This window comes from Cyphellophora attinorum, assembly GCF_001299255.1.
Source record: "Cyphellophora attinorum strain CBS 131958 chromosome Unknown Contig16, whole genome shotgun sequence".
Taxonomy (NCBI): domain Eukaryota; kingdom Fungi; phylum Ascomycota; class Eurotiomycetes; order Chaetothyriales; family Cyphellophoraceae; genus Cyphellophora; species Cyphellophora attinorum.
In genome coordinates, this window is record NW_017253244.1 from 445,744 (window position 1) to 459,621 (window position 13,878).

General features: G+C 53.5%; 5 protein-coding genes across 5 annotated transcripts; 3 read left to right on the forward strand and 2 right to left on the reverse strand.

The window, feature by feature from the left end:
- Positions 1 to 619: 619 nt before the first annotated feature.
- On the reverse strand, positions 620 to 1,170 carry AB675_4618 (RNA-binding protein 8A; the record flags this gene model as incomplete). Its single annotated transcript, XM_018144770.1, has 2 exons — positions 620 to 865; positions 913 to 1,170. 2 exons carry the CDS (start codon positions 1,168 to 1,170, stop codon positions 620 to 622), a joined length of 504 nt encoding a protein of 167 aa, XP_017998978.1.
- Positions 1,171 to 2,322: 1,152 nt separating this feature from the next.
- Positions 2,323 to 3,544, forward strand: AB675_4619 (uncharacterized protein; the record flags this gene model as incomplete). The annotated part of the gene is made up of 2 exons (XM_018144771.1): positions 2,323 to 2,544; positions 2,603 to 3,544. The coding sequence occupies 2 exons, from the start codon at positions 2,323 to 2,325 to the stop codon at positions 3,542 to 3,544; spliced, it is 1,164 nt and encodes a 387-aa protein (XP_017999019.1).
- A 3,147-nt stretch (positions 3,545 to 6,691) lies between these two features.
- On the forward strand, positions 6,692 to 7,929 carry AB675_4620 (uncharacterized protein; the record flags this gene model as incomplete). Its single annotated transcript, XM_018144773.1, has 3 exons — positions 6,692 to 6,800; positions 6,849 to 7,611; positions 7,677 to 7,929. The coding sequence occupies 3 exons, from the start codon at positions 6,692 to 6,694 to the stop codon at positions 7,927 to 7,929; spliced, it is 1,125 nt and encodes a 374-aa protein (XP_017999170.1).
- Positions 7,930 to 8,008: 79 nt separating this feature from the next.
- Positions 8,009 to 10,464, forward strand: AB675_4621 (uncharacterized protein; the record flags this gene model as incomplete). Its single annotated transcript, XM_018144774.1, has 5 exons — positions 8,009 to 8,386; positions 8,582 to 9,418; positions 9,595 to 9,734; positions 9,855 to 10,127; positions 10,185 to 10,464. The coding sequence occupies 5 exons, from the start codon at positions 8,009 to 8,011 to the stop codon at positions 10,462 to 10,464; spliced, it is 1,908 nt and encodes a 635-aa protein (XP_017998989.1).
- Positions 10,465 to 10,801: 337 nt separating this feature from the next.
- AB675_4622 (Arylacetonitrilase) lies at positions 10,802 to 13,397 on the reverse strand (the record flags this gene model as incomplete). Its single annotated transcript, XM_018144775.1, has 3 exons — positions 10,802 to 11,332; positions 11,417 to 12,008; positions 12,697 to 13,397. The coding sequence occupies 3 exons, from the start codon at positions 13,395 to 13,397 to the stop codon at positions 10,802 to 10,804; spliced, it is 1,824 nt and encodes a 607-aa protein (XP_017999065.1).
- Positions 13,398 to 13,878: the final 481 nt, after the last annotated feature.

Here is a 13,878-nt window from a genome sequence, read left to right on the forward strand (position 1 = left end):
TCGCTGGCATCCAATTGTAGGCTCGACGAGCCCGGAGACGTCGGTTCATGAGCCAGCGTCTATAGATGACAGGCCGTACACACTAAAGGTGCGTCCTTTTGATGGGCTGTTCCTGCACTTGACCCTGTGCCACAGGACTCCTCTTTTCCGGTCGAAACCGATGCCGAGCCTGTTTAGACAGTGCTAGGTTGTCATCAATGGACATACTCATCAGCACGCGGTGCGTAAGCCCGAGGTATACCGGGCTCGTTTGCTCCAGGGGCCGAAGGTTCCTGGTTCGGATCCCAAGCATGCCACAAATACTCACGCAGGAGACCATACAGTTGTCACAAATGAGGCGTTGACGGAGACATTTGCGCTTTCACGAACGTCGCGTTGGCGTGGATCTCCACATGGTCGAGCAGATCTGTACGCCATGTCAGAAGAGCTGGCTTTCGAGACGGATACGCGGCTCGCCTTACCAGTAGTCAGAATCGTCATTAGGCCGACGTCTGCGCCGGCTACCTTTTCGGTCTTTGCTCCCCTTGCGCTTGGACGACTACCTTAGTAGTCGACGTATGCTCGGATGATCGTAATCGTCAACTCGTACGAGTGTGATATGTGTTCTTCAGACCTGCTCTCAATCTTTCATATCATCGCCTTCCTTGTCGTCATCCCGTCCTCGGTCTCGACTACGGCTTCGGCTGCGACTACGATCGCGACCGCCTCTTCTCCCGCCAGCACCTCGACTCTTGTCCTGCTTTGGTGGCGGTCGAACGAATGCATAATCGACTTGAATGGTCTGATCCAGAAACTTGGTGTCGTTGAGCGCTTTGATGGCTGCGCGCGCCTCGACTTGTGTGGGATACTCAATGAGGACGTAGCCCTTTCATTCGTCAGTACGTGTATAGCCAGCAGATGTTGGTAACATACCTTCACATAGCCCGTTCTCCGGTCTAGGTTGAGGTGTAGGTTCTTGATATCTCCATACTCGGCGAACAGATCTGTGATGTCTTCCTCGCTGGCTTCTTCGTGAATGTTCGTTGCGATCACAATCCAGCCTTCGATACTGCGTACGGCCACGGCATTTTGTATTGTGCGTGCTTCTGACGAGGACTGCTTTTTCGTATCGGTGGGGGACGACCTGCCGTTCTCGCCGTCCGCGTCAACTTCCATCTTCTCCGCCGACATGATCGCGAAAGGGGCTGAGTAGTTGGTGCGTCTGCGGCGGATATTCAAGCACTTGCAGGCGGTTTGCTATGTTTGATGAGGATCAAAAAGTCCGCCGGAGTTATGCTGCGCCAAGCCATTTATCTCCCCCGTACTCCTCCCTGTCTTTCTATGGTGATTGTCGTTCCTGCTCGTCACTTCGAATAGCAAGTAGTGCGCCGGATGTTGACGCGTTGGTCGTCTTTGTCTATCTCGCACAGAGGCTCCGTCTGCTGCAGACTCATCGTCACGCCCGGTGTCGCGTGAGCAGCAGCAGCAAACAGACCTTCCCATACTTGCTACGCACTCATGACTCCATCAACGCACAATGAGTCTGCTCAAATGACATAGAGGATCTCAACCTGGATGAGAGCCTCGTCAGGCGAGACCTTTTCAACCTACAGCAATCAGTGGTCATTCATTCTGGTTCTGTTATTCGCATCATACTATGAGAGGTAGTGTCAATGGCTGCCCGGGATGAATTTCTTGTCCTACGGAATCCGCAAAGTAAGGCCTTGTTCGTCTCTACTAATTGTGTACAACAGTCATGCGCCAGGAAGAAACACACCCAAGTGATTCAATAGTCTTGTTGTGAAGCCGCCAGACATCTCACGTCCTCCCGAACGCTGCCAGCAGGACGACATGCCCAATACGAGCATACAAACTTTTGGTCAGCCAGTGCCTGAGCATGCAAGAGATATCACGCGGCTTACCCAACAGGCGAGTCGCTTATCTTCATTTCACGAAGTATAACCGCCTTGATATATCCGAGAAGGTTTTACTCGGGCGTGTTGGGAAGCCCCCACGTCCTCCAATTGGCGAAATGTCCCTTCCCCAAGGCCTGAAGAAGGAAAGCCGGAAGTCATTGCAGAACTGCCCTCGCCCTCGGGTCGACTCCATCCTACCCGTGGACATGCTTCTTTGCCTTGCATACTGCTGACCCGAAGTATCTTCCGCCATCAAAGCGGGAAGTTGCATGGGTCTGGTATATTATCATGTGGGAGCCTACGATGCTTGGCTTCGTGGGGCGATACCATATCAACCATGACTTGCCATGATTCTGTCTTCTACCGATCTTACCACTCCCACCCCACCGAATGTGCATGGTGAGACTCGAGAGCCCGCCTCAACAGAATGACCGCCACGCGCGACAAGATGAACGTGACCTTTGAGGTTCTGGGCATCAACACTGTGCCTCATATCGATGCAGACCAACAAGGATCAACACGAAGAGAACTTCAATGCTCGTTGTTCGTCGCACACAGCCCTCTCCGAGCGAGACCATTCGACTCTGCGCGACTGACATTGCTTGGGCTGCTAAAGTCAAACATCAATGGCATGAAAACGAGCAAACCTGTAAGTTGCGGCTATGATTGAATTCAGCCGGAAGCGAGCAGCCCTGACTGTATCTCAGTTCGTTTCTCTAGCGAAGAGCTTACATTGGTCTGATTTCTACCCAACGACGCCATGCACCGAGACCTTCAAGTCGCGGCAACAAGCCGATGTGTCATTTAATCTCGGGGCAGCAGACAAGCTCAATCGGACGACCTTACTGCCGTTCTCAAACGTCGATATCGCTTCAGAAGCAATAAGTGATCATGCCTTGAGCAACAGGCGGCATCTCAAAGCCCAAGGCCGGACCCAGTACACATACGAAATCATCTTCTACAATCGTTCGAAGGAAGTCCAAACCGTGCGTGGCCCAGTCTCAATCGATCTGCCCTCAGCGGTCCATCTCCTGCCAGCACGACAGGATCAACTTCTTTCGCAGCCACTTCGCCAGCCTAAAGGTGCCAAATCACGACTAAAGTCCCTCCGGGCGAACGCTGACCAGCCTTTCGACATGCAACTCAAGCTAGACGAGCATAACCTCGGAGAAACAGTTTACGATAGGCCACCCACAGAGAAGTCGAGCACGATCTCGATCCCTTTCAGTCTCGACTTGGCGGCGTCAGATAACATGCCAACTAGTGTAGTTGAATTGATTCACACAGGGGCGACATGCAATGTACAAGCAAAGTGGTACATACACCGTACGGTCGGCAATCCCTCGCGGACCAGCACCGATGGCATTGCCAAGTCGAGTGCAGTCTCAGTCAAGAGTGCAGCTGCAATTCCACCGCTCTACGACATGACGGATGCATCAGCCACCAACACGAAGCAGATTTTCTCAGCGTCCTCTTCAATCGAGCTCGAACTTCCGCGCACAGCACTAATACCATCGCTTGACATTGACGGTCTCAGCGTCAGATACGAGCTGGAAATAAGTCTCGCTATCTCGGGTGCTGCAGCTACAGATGGTCCATCTCTGGCGGAAACAACCTTTAGGATGCCAGTCGTCTTGGCTGCCGGCTGAGTCGAAGCCAGGTGGACATGTATGAGTCTGAAGCTCCTTCGCCAGGTCAAGTCTTGTCGGCAAGACCTGTCCCGTTTCCGAGGCACGAGCTTCATATTTGCGGCAGACAACCTCGAGCACGTCGGAAACTACCGGCGACGTGTCAAGCTTATTTGACTGCGTAAGAAGATGCTATAAACCAGCCCGAGAGTGGGCAAGCTTCCGGGCAGGTACAGGCACGAAGGTTGCTGACAAGCATCGATCTCGCCTTTCTCCAAACTGGGGTCTTTACCCCAGTGCCGCTTCGAGCTGTAGTTGCGGGGAAAGGAAATTGCTGCCCAGGTCCTCTTCAGCACGTCTTTCAATTTCGAAAGCAGCAGTGTCATCACGGTACGAGTGTGAGGATCTCGGACTGTCAACCTCTGGGGAGGAGATGAGTTGAAGCTATCCGAATTTGAGGCGCAGGTCGAGCGTTCGGGCGTTGATGTTGCAGAACTTGCATCGGCTCTTTTCCGAATGCTCCGATCCGGTGGCATTGGAATGATGTTCTATGTATGGAAAGACTCCTAGCGACGCGGCACTGGAACACTTCGACTGGAAAGAATGTTCGGGACTTAGTACAACAGAAGGTTTGGTGATCGGCTTCCAGGCAGGAGACTTGTGGATGGCACACTGTGCCGATTGCGCTGGTTCGGATCTCGTTCATCAAAGAGCCGGTATGAATGGGTGGGATTGCCGAGCTTTCGTTTTATCCTCAGCACAGCGACGGAGTCGGAATCTTTGAGATACCCCGGAAAGGAGTTCTTTTGTGAATGGACTGAATAGTCCTGGATAGATGAGACTAGAACATATATTATCATGACGAGTTTACTTTTCTAAACGAAATGATCAAATATGATCGGAGGCCTCCGGGTCGTTGCTGTCTAGTTCCTCATAGTCACTTCCACTGCCTACCTATCGTTGATCGCGATTCCTTGCCAGACCATGACATGCTGATCGACACCGTCTGCTTCGGTCACCAAATGACTCGGATTTGTTGTTACCTCTGGGATGCAGAAATCTTCCATGCGCATCACTTGGCGTAGCTCAGTTAGCACTCTTGACATCAGGATCCATGTACCGTACATCGCGCTCTCATGCTCTCGCTGTTAAGTTGGCCACCTCATGGCGCTGTAGGGACATTGCACATGCCCTGAGAGTCGACTGAGAGTAAGACCCAGAAGCTGAAGGACCGCACGTGTAAAGTCAGCACCATGACAGTCTGACAAGAAAGTATACCTGGCATGTTTAAGACCCTTTTAGACAATGATATCGTGGAATTGTTGTTCGCACCCTGGCCATTCACGCGGTAGTCGCTGCTCCATAGTTTCGTCTCTTCATTTGGCAGTCACACTGGCTCTTCATAAGGACATGACTATCACAGCTTCTCTGGTCTATTTCCCGAAGGGGTTGCTATGCTTTCGGGTGTAGGATATGCTCTACTCTGCAGTCTCTCGCAAAATGTTTGGCCGACTCGGATGGTTGGAGTGAGGGCCACCGAGACTCGATTGTCCTTAGTCAGCTGCAGTACATAGGTAGACACCAGTCAGCATTCGATAGGATGTCAAGCTTGACATGGGCAGTCGAGACGGCGCAGATCGCAGGAGCGGGACGGTCATCCAGAGATCGGATCGCGGTTGCTTTGAGGGCATCTGAAACGTCGAGGCGGAAGCCGCGATCAAGCACACTGTCTGCTAGCCATATGGGGCAACAGGGAAGCAACGGCAGTGCAACCTTGGTGAGCACCAGCAGGTGCAATCCTGTGAAAGCACGTGTAATTGCTTTGGATCTGCGTCTGGCAAATCTGGGGAAAGCCCGCCTAAGCGGAGCAGCAACGCCAGGCACTGGGGTGAGCTTGGCGATTTGGTGTTTGCCCTGCCAAGCTAAACAGGGACCTCCTTGATTGTGGTTCCCATCACACATCTCACAGCAGCGCAGGTCCTGATCGGGGGCCACGATAGGCTTCAGACTTGCTCGCTGCTTCCCCGATACCGTCCTTCAGAATGATGTGAGGACAGAGCGTTCTGTTCGGAAGCAGGTTGGCGATCGTCAAGAGGTGATCTAGCAGGCTCAACAAATGCATATGTGGCAGCATAGATGTTATCCCGAGAATCCCGATGCAACTCGCACGGACTGGCTGATCAAGCCGTTGCTCAGAGCTGCATTTCGCCTTGGTCGTACTCCTTGTTCGAGAAGTATCAGGCTTGACATGCGTCCGAGTAACGATGTTGTCGACGGTCACAGCGGCCGATGTCTCGACGGCAGGGAAACGCATCTCGAGCTGCTGGTGCGATCTAGATTCTGTCTGTGTTGCTAGACATATGACAAAGCCCTGAAAGTTAGTGGCTGCAGCGGCTCAAACACAATTCCCCTTGTTTGGACAAAGCGCTTGTCGGACTGAAGCTCAGTATCGCTTTAGTCGGATACGGACGTGTCACGGTCAAAGGTGCTGGCCATGCCAACCGTATGGAAGTTTCTTTGGTGCTTGGAGCTGTGCTGGCCTTGCACTGATCTCGACGAGGTCGTCTACGAGATGTCTTTGCACCCAATTCGAGGGCAGCTCAACCTGGATGGGTCGTCAGAGGTGCTCCAGCTCATCGGCAGCGGCGACCGTCGTTGAGACTGTCAAGCTCTGATCACTTCACGGGGCTCTTCGGGGAATCTTCAATTCGTATAATTATAAAGACCACGCCATCGACTTTGGCCGATAGAAAATCGATATCGGAGACGATCCTGCACAGTTGGCTATCGACCATGCCTATGCCTCTGGAGTGGCCTCAGACAGGCTCTTGACATCCAGTGAGGATGTGATGTGACCAAAGTGAAGCCTGCAGGAACTGAAAGCCTTGTCTGGTTGCCTCAGACCTGGCGCCTTGGCACTCTTCACTCTTGCCTTTGCTCACACTTCACAGTGACATGTAGCGGCTGAAGGTGGAGACACAGACTTCACAAGATGGTGAAATGGGATTGCCTGCTCTGCATTATAAGTATCTGCCCTCCTTCCTCTCAAGTCCTCCTTCTTTCTTACCACAATCTTCTCTCGCCACAGAAAGAGACCATTGTTGAGCTACAGAACTGCACCCAACACTTCAGATCAATCACCCCATCCTGAGTAAAGTCTCATCCAAGATGAAGGCGCACAAGCGCTTCCAGTGCCTGGCGCTGGTGTGCTGTCTTCTTGGGAGCACACTTTCAGTGGCTGTCAACAATGATCCAGATGATACTCTGTCTTCATCAGGTACGCTCAATCCTTCATGAACAGAGGCCTTCTGGCTAACACAGGCAGGAATACAATCTACTGGCTATACCGGTACCGCCAGCACCGCCTCTGGATCTGTACTCGGGCATACAACGAGTGAGGAGATCTACGCTGCCGGGTCATCTACCTGGACCGTAGATGTCACCATCTGGTCGTCAGGCGTCAACACTGGTACGGATACCTGGGCGACTAGTTGGACCGACTCCTCAACTCGATCTGCCGCTCCTTCGTCTTCCTTGCTTGGCCACACCACAAGAGACGTTACATGGTCCTCTGGCTCGTCCACCTGGACCGGCTGCATCACAGAATGGTCCTCCGCTGTTACGTCTGGCTCGTCAACGTGGGTGACCACATGGACCGATACCTCGACTACCCCGCAAACACAGTCTACACAAGGTGCCACTCCCGATTCAAGTCAGTCAAGTTCTGCTCAGCAAGGTACTGCCTCGACTTTGACGCTGACCACCAGCCAGCAGAGCTCGCCTGACAGCCAAGGTCAGCCGTCCTCGCAGCCGTCGACTTCGCAGTCATCAATTCCGCAGTCTTCAGTCCCGTCGCCTACGTCGCAGCAGTCAGTTGCGCAGCCGCCAAGCACTCAGGGATCTGCATCCAGTAGTCCACAGGGTTCTAGCCAGACCTCCAGCCCGTCCACTCCACAGTCTGTCTCCGAAGCCACGCCGGCTTCAACGTCTTCGGCTGAATCCTCATTGTCTTCGTCGGCAAGTGGCAGTCTGACTTCGACGTCCGTTCCGCAATCATCCTCCAGTCAACAAGAGACGACGTTGGCCACGTATTCGACGCCTGTCGTCTTTACTACATCTTCGACAGTCGTGGATAATGGAAACACTAACACAGTTTCTTTCGTGACTACTGTCTGGAGCACTTACTATTCCGAGTCAACATCTCCTTCGGCCTCCAGTCAGTCAACTGTGACGACGACTTCGAGCGGCTTGGTGTCTTCAGCTGCGAGCAACTCAACGTCTGGCGCCACTTCGAGCGATTCGGTATCGACATTCAGTCCTGGCAACTCGACGTCTTTGTCAAGTTCGAGCAACTCGACGACTATCTTGCCACCGAGCAATTCGACGTCTGTCTCGACTCAAAGTAATTCGACGACCTTCTCAACTCCGAGCAACTCGACATCGATCTCCGCCCCAGGTAACTCGTCCTCCAGCTCGGCATCAACTATGTCCAGCATGACTCCACCGGTCGCGTCGACTCCTGGTTCAACGACAGTCTCGAACGGCAGCTCGCGTACAATCACTGGCGTCACTATCACCTGGATCACGTCCACAAGTAGTTCAGGCAATCCACAAGCTACGACTCCTGGTCAGTCTCCAAGCTCTGCGGATGGTGCTACCTCTGTTGCGCCACAGCCTATTGGTTCACCACCAATCAGCTCCTTCACCGCAGCATCGACGTCGGCAGATCTGGCCACCATCACGCCGCACCCGACACCCGATTGGCTCTGTCCTTACTCGGTGGCGCAGCGCTGTGTCGTCGACCCCATACTGCCCAGTGGATGGGGCTGTCTCTGTCCTCACTGTTACGCTCCGCAGTCCAAGGTATGCGAGATGTTTAAGCCGGTCCATTCAGACTCGCCATGTTTCTCGGACGCGTGGATGTGCAATGTCACAGCAGATGCCACGAGCAGCACCATCGGTCTCGAATGTCCAGCCCAGTTCGACTGTCCCATCACTACGGCACCTGATCCGACCTCGCGCCCATGGTAGGAAAGATGGCCTACGTCAACCAATCAGGACGACCACACCGGAATCACGTCGGGGTTGTTCAACGCCACTCTGAAGACCAGAACAGTTGAGGGCGGTGATGGTTCTCATACTCTCATACCATACCGCGCTTGGGAGTGCAAGGCTGGCCCGATGTGTTTTCCGCCGAACTTCGACTTCGGGTGTCTTTGGCCTCCCTGGAAGTGGATCAACTGCCTAGGACCGCGTATCTTCAACGGGTTTCCCAAGTTCAGAGTTCCATTCCCACCACCCATCGGACCCGAAGACCTCAACTCTGAGCTTGAGATTACTGTATATCCCTCTGGTGCAGCCCTTCCCGAGCCCAAACCAGACGATGATCCGGACGACCCAGATCAGCCGGACCAAACTGAAGATCCCGATCAGTCGACAAGTCGCTCTTCTTCCACTTCATCGTCATCTTCCACGTCCTCCGAATGCAGCACGTCGACGTTCTCTGCCTGTACCACTTCCTGCACGCCGATTGTGAACGGCGGGTCCACATCGCAAAGTTGCACCTCATCTTGTTCAACAGCAACGGGATGCTCAGGGCAAGACACTGCGACAACAACGACCGGCGCCTGCACGATGTCGCCGTACTGGGATGACCAAGGAATCAAATCCTCAATCAGTTCTCTGCTGGCAGGATTTCCGTTCACTATCGACGACCTGATGCCCAACGAGACGACCACGACCTCAAGCTCGACAAGTTCGACAACGAATTCCACTGAAGCTTGTTCGATGACGCCCTACTGGAACGACCCGGCTATCAGCTCTTCGGTTAGCTCCATGCTCGCGCAGTTTCCCTTCACCTTCGACGATAATATGCCGCCGAACATGACAGACAACGTGACCTCGTCCTCGTCTACCTCGTCTTCAGCATCTTCATCGTCATCATCTTTGGCCTCGTCATCACCGCCGTCATCGTCATCGTCATCGTCATCGTCACAGTCATCGCCGTCGTCGTCTCCGGCCTCGTCGTCGCCATCATCTTCTGCGCCGCCGTCTTCCTCTAAGTCCAGCAGCGGGTCTTCTTCCATTCCACAGCCAACGACAATCCCAACCCAGAAGCCGACCTCTCCAGTCCCATCTATCTCATCATCCCGACCGGCGTCTACCTCGACTACACCATCCCGAACAACAAGCACTGCATCTCCTCCAAATTGTGAGGCGTCACCAGAGCCTCGAGGGTCATGCATGCTAATTGCTCCGGATGGACCGACGGCGTACTCGATTCTCACTGGCATGCTGATGACGCTAACGTGCATGACGAGATGCGCGCAAGTTGCGGTCGCCTCTCAGATGGGCTGAAGCCTTTCAATTGGACATGGGTCACAGGGCTGCGCGATCCAAACGGAGAGGCGGATCCAGATGCGGAAGGCACCCTCGAGAAGCCGGGATTCCCCTCACTTCTCGATACCGTGTGCTCACAGTTCGGCGCTTTAAAGCATGCTTTCATCGATCACGATCAGTTTTGCTGGACTTTCCCTGCTGGCGGTCTTGTCAACAGTACCAAGGATGCTGAGTTGACATTCGTGATCAAACGAGCTGTCACTGGGTGCGGTTTCGACGTGAGACCAGGATGCGATTGTCGTGATTGCTGGCGGGGAAACAGAGGCTGGGATGCCGATGCGAACACTCTTTGGCGTTCCTGCATGACATCTTTCGCCATGCTCTACGACTGCAACGGTATCGATGGGCTGGAGAAGAATGTTGGCTTCAACAACCTTGGAGGTGTTGCCTGGAATGGTTGTCTCCAGTTCGCTCTCCTTGCCAGAGACCCGGGATCTCTAGCACAGCGTTGTGGCGTCAATGAGCCCCCGGCTCGGTGCTCCAGTTCGAGTGTCGCGACAATGCTTCCCACCGGTCTCCCACCTCCTATCAGTGCTGCATGATGTTCTACAGGAGAGTCGGACTGCACTATACCATAGAGTAGGAAGTGCGCGGGTTTCATAGCGCTAACGCGATCTGCTCACGAATAGATAGCGCAGAGATGAATGAATGCATAAGTCTAGATTCCCGCAGCCTCCCCCATACTGCTTAAAGGATGCCATGCATGTAATGATCCCGCGACGTCCACTTATCAACATTGTCAATCACAACTTGTAGAAATCATCTAGCGAGCAACTATAATTTATGATATTGATCGTTGCGTTCTAAACACCATGCCGCGTCGTTGACCACATAAGCAGGCCACAGCGATCAATGACAAGAAGGCCTATTTCCTGTTAGTCATGCCTGTCTGACCCTCACTAACTTCAACAGATCCCCCATTCCCATGGCAGTCTCTCCGTTCCGACAGTCCAACATCCCTCTCGCCATCTCGCACCATCCGAGCTCCAAGTCAGCCACGACCATCCCCTCCTCTACGCAGCCCAGGTCCGTTGTCAATCGTCTCCCATCGGGCGCGAAGATGCGTGCGTTTCCGCCACCAGTGGTGTCGAAGACGATGCTATGTGGCGCGGTCGTGCCCATGGTTATTGGCGTAGAAGGGTCGGTGATTATGGAAGTGCTGTGCAGGACGAAGGTTTGCGAGGTCGTGGCGTAGGTGCGGGAAAGCGCTGCTACTGCTGTGGAAGGAGTCAGTAGACGAGTTGGAGTTGTGATGGGGTGGATGGTAAGGGCTGCGTCGGCCGTACCTTCGTCGCACATTGAACATGGAACTGGACTCCCAGGATGTGGTGCTACGGGCGGCCAAGCAGCGACGTGAATCTGCTCGTTTCGGGAGAACGTGTTGAAGTTGATGAGCGGATGATAGTGTTCCTGTGAGGTCCTATATTAGCAACATCCAGGCGGGCTCCTCAAGACTCAGAGGCAATACCAGAGAGACAACGAAGGCCGACTCACACCAAAGCTTAGCATCCCAACCCTGCCTCTGGCCTTGTCGCTCTCACTCTTGAGGTCAACTTCGCCCACGTTTTGCAGATCACCGTCCAATCCACCGCCGTCGCCGAACAATGCTCTCTCCAGCCCAAACGCACGCAGCTTGTGTCGCCTCAACCTGACCTCAACCTCCGCATCAATCAAGATCTGGCCAATGTACAGCTTCCACTCTCCATCTCGCTCCCTCAGACGTTCAGAAATACCCAACGCCACAACGATACCCTTCTTCCTCGCACACTCCCCTATCTGCGCCAGATGACCCCTCCCCTCATCACTACCCACTTCAATACTGTTCCGCACGAAGAGATCCTTCAAACCCCGCTGCCCTGCTGTCACATCCTCATCCGGACTATCGACAACACCCTCTCCCTCCGACCTGTACCCATACTTACCCCAGATCCACAGCGGGTAGCCCGACCCAAGCCAGGCCTCGGGAAAGGCAAGCAGCTGCACTCCTTTGGAGGCGGCTTCGGCGATCAGGGAGCAGGTCTTGGTCACGGTATCGGTGATGCTGTTGTAAGTGCAGCTTGGATTGCTGCTGCGCGGATGGTAGGGCCTGGCGGGATTGTAAACATTGTGGTGAGTAGGTCAGATTCCGATGGATGGTTGGAAGGGGACGAGAGGAGATGCTATAGGAGAAGGAATATGAATGCATTTATAAGTCCCCCGAGCAGTATTCTTGAGAAGGTGGACACTACCATCATCAGTGCCAATCACGGGTTATAAATGATTAAACAATAGTCTTCAGATACTGCTTACGAGACGTATGTTCCGCGGGGCTGTCATCGCATCTAGCATAGACCGAACGCCAAAAAACTGCCTCATTTGATGCTTGGCGTGAGAGCCGATTGCCTTATCAGACGGAACGTGGGTGCTGGGTCCAGTAAGCTGACCATTGACACGGATCCTGTCATGTAGACGACAAAATGCTCCAGGGTCTGCTCATTCGGCCATTTATCGTGTTCAACGTATATCGTCTATAACGCCATCGCTATGCAGTCCTATAGCATTTTTCGTTGCCGGGGATGGCCGATCAAGAACAAGTCATATCAATCAGAGGATTGTAGTTGTAATCTAGAACTGCGAATGATGGGTTGTCCGCGAAATCGTCCTGTCCGAACTATTAGCTCAGCGTCTTTCAGACGAGAAGTTAGCTTACCAGAATATACCAAAATGTGTTGATCCCTGACGCGAACGAACCACAGGCCACGTCCCACCAGAACGACTGCAGATTCTGCACCGACGCTTGAGCACTGCCGATTGTGTCTCCCTTGATAGGCCAGCCGGTTTCGGTGGTCCAGACCTCTTTGCCGCCAGAAACTGCAACGACTCGATCGTGAGCAGCGTAGTACGCATCTTTCGCTTCGCCATTTGCAATGCCCTTACCCTCGAAGTATGCATAGGCATCATTCCCGAGCCAATCGACAGCATCAATGACGGGCTTATTATTGGGATCGATCCAGGCCGTCCATGTGTCGACGTGACCAATCGTGGGAGAAGCGCCCACGCTCCAAAGCATTCCTCTCACATCCCAGATCTGCTGAGCAAGGTAGTTCGGGTCGGTCTCCTTCCTGTACAGATCCTCTGATCCCACGGACACCGCCAAGATCCACTCAGATTCGTACTCCTGCACAGCTCGTAACAATGCCTGCTTCTCGGAGTCGAAGTGGGCTGCATCCTGTGTCCAGACTCCGACAAGTAGCTTGGTGCCAGTCCGTATAGCGGCGGGCACTGCATTCTCGAGAGTATTGCAGTCACCTGAGGCATATAAGCGGACATTCTTGAAGCCTCCAGGCAATGTAGCGAGTCGCTCGAAGGCTAGTTGCCAGTCATTCTCGCTCCGGCATTGACCACTAGCCAGATGACCCGCAACGTTAAAGCCTCTGAATGCGGCACTGGCACTCGAGACAGCGGCCGCCAGACACAGAATTGAAGTGAACCTCATGGTGTGCTAAAGGGATTCTGCGTTTGCGTAAAGCCAGTTATGTCTCCGTCACTGGCTCAGAAAGGAACGACTTGGCCCAGTAAGTAACTAAGCAGCAATGCAAAATAAATGAGCGACCTGATAGCAAAAGAATGGATGCGATAGTGAAGGAAGAGAATATGGACTGCATGGATTTTATGACATCGCTGTTAGCAAGGTTGCTGTGTCCAACTTTGAGACATTCCAAGGCCCATGCGCAGACCTCGCGGCACAAGTCTTGGAAAACGGCATCCTTGAACGTTTCCTGGATCACAGTTATCATCGCGAGATTGAAGCACCAGCAACGAGGTTCCGGAAAAGACGACCGCAGGCGTGTTGTGGCTTGGACAGCTTAGCGATTCCAGCAGTGGAGCTCAGGAGATTGAAAAGCCGACATGCCATCTGTGGGAGCCAGATTGATGTGGCCAGCACCAACGCTCAGATCGTGAGCTAGCGATCATAG